Genomic DNA, 8,537 nt, shown 5'->3' on the forward strand with positions numbered 1-8,537 from the left:
GGGCGTAATTTGTCAGTCTGAAAATGAAAGGGAGTTAAAATGCATTCTTTCTAATGACCAGCAGGGGGCGACTCCTCTGATCATAGCATATATTATAAATATTAAAAAAATACTTATTAATGTTGTCAGGTGAAGCTGGAATTTTGACTTTCATTAAAACCTGACCCGATAAGTGAAGGGTGCTTGAGGCTAAGAAACTTAGGGACAGTGTACACTCATAGGCTAGCTACTTGTCAATTATAAAATCGAGTCACCCAAAAATCAAACCGGGAACATTGTTTACAAAATAAGCTTCATGTTGTATCCAAAAAGATTTGGAGCTTTATTGCTTGGTTCTCCCATTTGGATTTAGGTTGCTCCAAAAACACGCTAGTGCACTCTCTCATGCCACTCACCCTACTGACTACACCTGCTATTGTTGGATTAAGTTTCTCTCCAGTATTTCTTTTATTGAAACAAACACGGTATTAATTGCCTTTGGTGTTCTTATCCCTTGTTGCCAAAGCTGTGTAGACCCAGTTTTTTGTAGTCACTTCCTGTTGACCATTAGAAAGAATGGCTTTCACTTTTTCAGACCAGGAAGCTCCATCCATCCTTTGTATACAGTCTATAGGTTGCAAGAAGAAGTATGGCTGTGTAGGAGTCATCTGCTCGCTCAATTTATTTTCTCAAATAGTCTCAGATACTAGTTTGGTTTAATACAGCATGATGGTGACTTTGTTAAAGTGAAACAAACGACGAATCAGAATATGATTTAGGGCGTGGCTACTTTGTGATTGATGCTGCAGCATTTTTCAGTTTCTCAGTAAGACCCAACAATTGTTAATGACATCTTGACGTCTGATTCCACAAAACGGTACTTGACAGCCTAATAGTTCGAGTCACAGTGGCTATGTAATCTTTTATATACAGTATGTATTATAAAAGCTAAAAACGAAAGAAGAAATTCTGGAATTTTGGAGCTTTTTTCTCCCTAGTGGTAAAATTATGATTGTTTTTCTTTACCTGTATTGGAAGCAGTTTCTTTGAGTTTAGGGAGGAGTGAGTATTGCAAGTTACAACAAAACTTCATCTTCATGTCTTATGATAAGTGACAAAAATGTGCATTTGTCTCCCTCCTTTCAACAAATGTACTGTCTGTCTTACTCTGCGTTAGCACACTGAGGGCTTCAAGAAGAGGTGGTTTACGATGGATGACAGGCGGCTCATGTATTTCAAAGACCCTCTGGTAAGAAGAGCCCTGCATCGACCCAACCTTTTGATTTGCTTCATTTGTGGCTTGCTTAGTTTGTCTTTCTGTCCCTCAGGATGCCTACGCCCGCGGGGAGGTGTTCATCGGCAGCAAGGAGAACAGCTACACTGTCCTGGCTGGCTTGCCTCCGTCCACACAGGGCTACCACTGGAACCACGGCATCACCATCGTCACGCCAGACAGGAAGTTCCTCTTTGCCTGTGAGACCGAGGCCGAGCAACAGGACTGGATAGCCGCTTTCCAGAGGGTCATAAATCGACCAATGAGGCCACAGGAGTATGCAGGTCATTAAGTAAAACATTAGAGTCCTAAAATGTTTTGTTTTTTTTTTTTTTGCATGTTTTGTTGTGGGGGAAAGGGAATGTGTAAAGCTTTAAAATCCTACCATAATATACGGACTATAAGCGAAACACGAAAAAAAAATGAATTTCCTGTTACTGAAAGTCGTTTTCTCTGTGTCCCTGCAGTGGAGGCCCATTTCAAACACAAGCCTTGAAATCTGCTGGAAACCAAGCGCTCAACTGGACCAGCCCGGTCTCATTCAGATCAGAGACGGCCCCAGCGTGCGACCACTGACCATGGCTAGAAGAGGCGGGGTGGGTCTTATGGGTCACGAGGGGTTTTAGGGATGGGCCGAGATGGGAAAACACGAAGAAAGGAAAGGAAACACCGGCAGGACTCCAGTCTGTCTCGTGTAGGAAGCCTAAAACTCTAACGGGACTCGAGGCCCCTCATGGGGTGATCCAAGGCCAAAGGGTAGATGATGTCATCACTCTTGCGCTTACCAACCTTGTGTTGTACATTATCACATCAGAAACCCTTTCCTCTCCTCTCCTCAGCCATGTGGACCCTTCCCCTTGCAACAAGCTCCTCCTCCCCCTTCCCACCCAGAATTTTTTGTCTTGTGAATGGTTCATTCTGTCTGTAATCTAATGTAATTATGTAATCTAGAGTCATTTCACTGGTTGCTTAACAAAGACAATGCATTGTTAATTTATTGAATGTACAGTTTTGATGACAGTGGCTTATTCTGTGTGCGTGCGACGTTTTTCATTGAGGACACTGTGAGGTTGAACCTCCCGCACTAAAACCCTGGTAAACCTGAAATCTGCAAAGTGCTGTTAACAACAAATATGCATACGAAACACACAAACATACACACAACAATCTCTCAGTGAGCACCTCTGCTGTTTCGGCAGCACGAGGTGGCATATCTGCATCCAGGCAGGGTTACCTTTCAAACCTCAATCTGACAGATGTTCTCTTATTTATTTGTACTGTTGAACATACTGAGTCATCGTAGACGGTTATCGCTGCTTTCCAGGATTGTAATGTGACAGGATTGTAATTTATATGACACTTCTACAGACGTTTCGTTTAATCTTTGCATCTTGTTTTAAAGACACATGGTTGTGTTGATCCTTAAATCACAGTGATAGTTTGTTTCATTATAAAATCAATACAAAGGATCCTGAAATGAGCTGCCGGTGTTTTGGATTGTCCTCCGTGTTCCCTCTTCTCTGTTGTCTTTCAACAGTTTTCCACACACTGATCCATCTGCTGTTGCTTTCAAGTAACCTTGAATCCTGATTGGTGCACAAAAGTCTAAACTAAACCATGGCTGACAGCAATACACAAATACACCTGTTGAAAGTACTGTCTTTTTGAGCATGGCTGCCAGTGCTCCCCAATTCTTCCACTAGGTGGAGCTCTTTTATCACCCCGCCACTGCTCACAGGGCGATGTGAATCATGTGCGAGCATGTGGGGGACATTAATGTAAACTGAAGCAGTTTGTACAAACAGATGGCAAAAAAAATAGACTGACACTTTAGTCCAGAAGGATACTACACTGCTGGGAAATTACTGAAAGAGAGTTGGAGATCCATTCTCTTAACTTACAGACAAAACATACAAAGTCCACATCGTGAACAGCTACTGGACCTTCTTGCTCTGAGGCAGCAGTGTTAACCACTGTCAGAGTGAGAGGTAGTTTTATATTGAAATCGACACATCCTTATGTGTCTCTGGTGTCACAGGTAAAATATAATAATATAATCATATATTCTCTGACCGCTTGGAAAATGGTTGCAGAAGGTTGCTGGCTGTCATTCAGTGAAAACTTTCTGCTTTGGTTATTAGTCACAGTTGCCCATAGTTTGCATGGAAGACCCTTACTTATCTGCAAACACAAACACAATGCTAGCCAATCCTTTTTAGAATTAAAAAATGTGTCGTGCAAACCAGAGAGCATTCAAAGTAACGTTTACTTTAAAGCCAGACGGTCTTTGTTTCTGGCTTATGACACACTTTTTAGAGTTTCACTAGCTCCTGTGTGTTTCCGTGCTAACTGTGGCAATCTGTTAGCAGCCAAAATAATCAGCAACCAGGCGGGAAATGCACATTTTTTTCCTTGCAACCAGTGGTTGCACTGATATGTGTGAATATATAGGAATCGATTTCAGAGCAACTACCACCAACCTCCAGCAACCACTTGCCAACCGGTCAGGGAGCACAACAATTTTCTTATAGTTGCGAGATGGTTGTCGACTGTTCTCTAGGCTGGTGTGTGACTTGGACTTCATTTACTTGACCCCAGACTGTTACACATCTGAAACAGTGGAACACTTAATATCATATGGTTACTGATCACATGACTACAAAATCAAAACTGATTATTCGATTGGTAAAAGCTTGAGTGACATTTTTAATTGATGACATATTTAATTAAAATCATTAGAAGCTCAAACGCTATTTGAGAGTTAGCCTAGTTTTTGAGTTCCCAATTTGAAAAAAATGATACAAAGAGGTAGAAGCCTTAAAAAAAATAACCTTGAAAGTTATTGAGTAGGAAAGTCAATTTCTGGTGTTGTTTTTTTCCACTATTTTTTTTTCTGGAGAACTTCAGAAATCCCAGCTTCACAGTTGCCATCGAATGCAACACTATACCCAGAGCCAAGGGTGGTGTGAATATGCTCATGTCTCTCTTAGTGAGAAAGCAAAATGTCATAATTCCCCTCATGTGGACCTACTTAAGACATACTCATCACAGGGATCACTGAATGAAATGATAGATGTTCAGTTCCCTCCTTTAAACTCAAATAAACAGCCTGAATTTTCAAGTGACATGTTAGAAGCTCAGTTTGTTTTACAGTGGATGGGGCTCACTGGTCAGCAGCAAATGGAGCTTGGCATGTGTGAAGTTGCACACTCACCACAGAATAAAGACTTAACTGAAGGTCTGTTGGTGCAAATGTCACCTGATGATCTCGCCACTCTTCCACAAACGTCCGCACGTTGGCTCCAGGGCCGTACGCACATGTGAATAAATCAATGTCTCTTCTGTCTGGCGCCCTTGTTGTCGTTGGCACCTGGGTTGTCACGGTAAACTGCTGAGACAGGGAGCCACTGAGCTGCAGCAGCCGGCTCAGACCCACACAGGAAGTGTTTAAAAACGGGTGTGTTTGTCCTAAAGATACCACGGTCACTGAGTGGCTGGAACATGTGGCAAACATTCATTCTCAGTGAACCTGCGGCTTCACAGCACTGCAGTCCTTACATGGACGTAATAAGCACAACCTCAGCTTCATTTTTGGTTATTTTTTATTGTCAGTATAGCAGGTCTACACAGCCATTGAGTGTAGGACTTGTTTTTACCCACATTTCTTTCTTCTTTAATAATTTGTGTGTTTCTTGTGCGGTGCCTCTGTGAAAACCTCACACAGCTGTCCCGCCTATCAAACCTTGTGGCTGACGGACAGGACAGCCGCAGCTTGGACTGTGAAATTAACTAATCTCCTCACAGGAAACTCAGCAGGAGCAGCTGTCACAGTGGAAATGAAGCAGCAGGAGGGACCGGGTCTGCAGAGAACAACTGATAGGACCAAGAGGGGCTTCAAAACTCCTGCTCACAGGTACAACTTCCTTTTACGTAAACTACAAATTCAGCAAAACATCTTTTATTTTGTCCAACTATTATACATAACCACGAAATGCAACACATGCTATACCAAACAGTTAAGCAGGCGTGGGCCTTTAAGGCTTGCAGGTCTCCTGTTTTTAATCTAATTAAGAAAAGTTACAATCTCCTGGTCATGTCGATGTAAATCACATTCTTACTGGTGAAGGAATAAGAAGCCCTTTGGAAACGCGTCACTTTCCAAGTGACTTTAATAAAAGTGTATAAAAATTAGGAAACTATTTACGTTTTAGTGTGGAAAAGTGTTATAAAACGCCCTGTCTGAAATAGGTGCTACTTTCATGCTGAAATTTCATTAGTGTGGCATTTCAGTGGAACATTTTGGTGTCCAGGGCGGGTTTAAATGTCACTCTGCAGGTGTTTGTACTCAAAGTGGCAAAAACGCTAACGTTTTTTTGCCTGAAAATCAACAAATGCAGCAATATATGACACACTATGTGAGTTACAGCCGGCAATGATCATCAATGTTCAAAGATTTTGGTCTGTTAGAAGTCAGTCTATATGGCTATATATTTTTGTCTTCTTCAAGGCCTGGTGAGGGTCGTATAGATGGGCTGCTCCCAGCCAGAGGGAGGACTATGAGTAGGTGGTGCCAAGGCCAGGCTGTTGATCAGTGGGGTGGTGTAAGACCTGCGGGAGGAATGAAAGTATGGGTACTGATACAGGCTGGCGGGGTAACCAGAGAAAGCGCTGTAGAAGCTGGAGTTTTGAAGGTCGGTGTAGTCTGACTGGTTGGCAGACGAGGAGGTGGTAGGGGTGGAGGAAGGACAGATGCCCGAACCCAGGGATGTATACTCAGGTTGGTCTGACCGTGGTGGAGGACTTGAGGAGTTGTAGTGACCCGGGCTCATCCGCTCAGTTTTAATCTGAGGTTTTTGGCCGCCATCCTTGTGCAGCCCGTCGGTCTCACAATTGGAAGAGGTTAGCGGCATTCCAGCGGAAGTCCCACCAGACATTTTGGACGTCCAATTTTGGATGTTGGGAGTGTGACAGTCGGTGCTGGGTGGGATGAAAGTACCGGAGGGGTTGCTGGTTTCTGGCGGGGTTAGAACAGTGGCACCGTGGCTGTTTGGAGGCAGGTACTGGTCGAGCTCGTGAACGTCGAAGGCGTCGATAGTGCCGATGACGTCAGTGCTGAGCTCAGAGATGTCTACGTTACTGAAGTCGATGTTCTGACGGTTGGGAGGAGGAGCAGTGCTGGAGCTCATTGTGTCCACAGACTGACGGTTCTCGTGTTTGGGTCCCATGTGCAGGTCTGTTTTAGGGGTGGTGGGAGGTGTTGGAGGCCCGTGAGACTGACCTGGAACGCAAAATCAAGTGAACCTTAATCAGCTTTTTCACATTTAACTAAAAAAAGGGAAAAGAAACGAAACGAGTATCACAGTGTCATCACCTGTTCTGTCTGAATGGTAATGCTGCTCCACTTCCCCTGTGCCAGCCAGCCTGGCCACACCCGGGTCCATTTTATATAAGCCCTGCTTCTGCTGCTGCTGTTGGACCAGCGCAGGTCTGCAGTCGCCCTGGTCCGGTTTATTGCTCTTGCGTCTCCGAGGCTGGTACTTATAGTCTGGGTAGTCTTTTTTGTGCTGCAGCCTCAGCCTCTCGGCCTCCTCAACAAAGGGACGTTTCTCTGTTTCAGAGAGAAGTCTGAGGAGGACAGGGACAAGTCAGAGAACAACCGCTGGCATTTCAAACACAGCAGGAAGCAAAAAAACCAAAAAAAAAAAAAACCTGACAGACTCCTTGCTTCTTTCATCAGTGATGTCAATAACTACAGTTATTCACATAAGTAATCACATAAGAACTCTATACATGTTACAGTTTTGTGTATTTTCCATTTCATTCTACTTTATATGAATACTCCATCACAGAAATACCCACTTACATACTTACTTACATAAGTGCATTAACGCAGGACTTCTTTATTTTACTTAAATAAAGAATATGGATATTTCCTTTTCTTAAAAAATCTACAGTTACTGAGACATGACAAATGAACTAGCAGTTGTTTTTTTGTACTGTACAGATAAAGCCACAATGAAGTGGTTCCTCAGTGTGTATTACCACAACCACAAAATGATATTCCCGCCATAATAGCTTTGTTTATGCACAATCTGCAGGTTTTCTCTCATTTTACTGGAATTCTTTGTTCTTTTTGTTTGTTTCAGTGAATAAAACAGGCCTGTCATGATATTAGATTTACATTACATAATCGTGGTAATGAAAAAAAAGGGGGGGGAAAACACACAGTAACATAGTAATTTAAAAAATCTATTGAATTCTACAAAAATGCAGATGCATGGAGGAGTCCAGAGTCTGTAACTCCAGAGATCAGTCATGTTCAGTCAGCGCAGTGTTTCAGTACTGTGCAGGTGCTCATCAGATGAAACTCAGGTGTACTCACCGCCACAGCTTTCCCAGCGTCTTGCTGAGCTCAGCGTTGTGCAGATGTGGATACTGGTCCGCCAGCTTCCTCCGCGCTGCCTGCGCCCAAACCATGAACGCGTTCATAGGCCGTTTCACGTGAGGTTTACTCTTCAGCCCCCTCTCCCCCAGACTGGGCACAGGCACCAGCGACCAGTCGTAACCTTTTAGCACCTGCGACACAGCGTCGCGAATGCAGGTGGGGAACCGCTCGTCTTCCGAGCAGCTCTCCAGTTTTGGCGTAATCCCGGGCGGGCGCGCTGCCTCCTTCGCTTCGGGCCTTACCGGAGAGGCCGGAGACTCTGAATCCGATCCATGCTGGGACGCAGACCCGTCGGTTCCCGCTGGACTGCATGCCTGCTGTGACAATGGCTTGTTCTCCTCAGTCATGTTTGGTGCTGCAAAGATCTACTGACCCCCACCCTCCAAAATCCCAAAGAGCTCTCTAGTTGCGTAAAGACGCGCGACTTTGTAGAAAGAGTGTAACCCCGCGTAAATAACCAAAATCCCGGATTTGGTCTGTTGAATTTTTCCATTCCGTCTCACATCCTCCTCCAGGACCACGCAAATTTTGACGAGGGACGGTTACATTCTACTCTTTGTAGCACTTTAGAGCTCATGTCACTCCACCCCTCTTGTCCTATTGGCTTGTGCAAAGCTTGAGTTTCTTCAGAGCCCCTGAGTAGTTAGTCGAGTGCTGTGATACTGCACACTTTGGTATCCAAGTAAATCCAAGGCCAGTACTGATACTAATACTGACTCTGATTCTTTTATCTTTTAAAGCCAGCTTAACTAGGGGAGAGCATGTCATGATTTATGAGATGAATCATTCTGAACACATATTAATGACCAAATCACTGTGATTGCTACTTTCCACAATAAT

At 43.9% G+C, this 8,537-nt stretch overlaps 2 protein-coding genes across 4 annotated transcripts in view; one reads left to right on the top strand and one right to left on the bottom strand.

Annotated features, from left to right (window-relative positions):
- LOC308390325 (arf-GAP with dual PH domain-containing protein 1) overlaps positions 1–2,714 on the top strand; it is a 40,683-nt gene extending 37,969 nt beyond the window's left edge. For all 3 annotated transcript variants that reach the window (XM_080872216.1, XM_080872217.1, XM_080872218.1), the window contains exons 10-12: positions 1,157–1,228; positions 1,308–1,536; positions 1,720–2,714. In XM_080872216.1, the coding sequence (XP_080728342.1) occupies positions 1,157–1,228; positions 1,308–1,536; positions 1,720–1,748 (330 nt within the window). In that variant the 3' untranslated portion in view covers positions 1,749–2,714. The remainder of the gene's footprint in view (positions 1–1,156; positions 1,229–1,307; positions 1,537–1,719) is intronic.
- A 2,122-nt stretch (positions 2,715–4,836) lies between these two features.
- On the bottom strand, positions 4,837–8,271 carry sox8a (SRY-box transcription factor 8a). The gene is made up of 3 exons (XM_080873431.1): positions 7,635–8,271; positions 6,624–6,877; positions 4,837–6,530 (listed from the first exon to the last, which is right to left on the bottom strand). The coding sequence occupies exons 1-3, from the start codon at positions 8,042–8,044 to the stop codon at positions 5,755–5,757; spliced, it is 1,440 nt and encodes a 479-aa protein (XP_080729557.1). The 5' UTR covers positions 8,045–8,271; the 3' UTR covers positions 4,837–5,754.
- Positions 8,272–8,537: the final 266 nt, after the last annotated feature.

Source organism: Rhamphochromis sp. 'chilingali' (genome assembly GCF_963969265.1).
Source record: "Rhamphochromis sp. 'chilingali' genome assembly, chromosome: 22".
Taxonomy (NCBI): domain Eukaryota; kingdom Metazoa; phylum Chordata; class Actinopteri; order Cichliformes; family Cichlidae; genus Rhamphochromis; species Rhamphochromis sp. 'chilingali'.

Coding starts and splice junctions, on each gene's coding strand:
- sox8a (XM_080873431.1), bottom strand. CDS start 8,044: ATGACTGAGGAGAACAAGCCATTGTCACAGCAGGCATGCAGTCCAGCG. Junction 6,878..7,634: donor ACGCTGGGAAAGCTGTGGCG/GTGAGTACACCT, acceptor TGTCCTCCTCAG/ACTTCTCTCTGAAACAGAGA. Junction 6,531..6,623: donor TTACCATTCAGACAGAACAG/GTGATGACACTG, acceptor TTTGCGTTCCAG/GTCAGTCTCACGGGCCTCCA.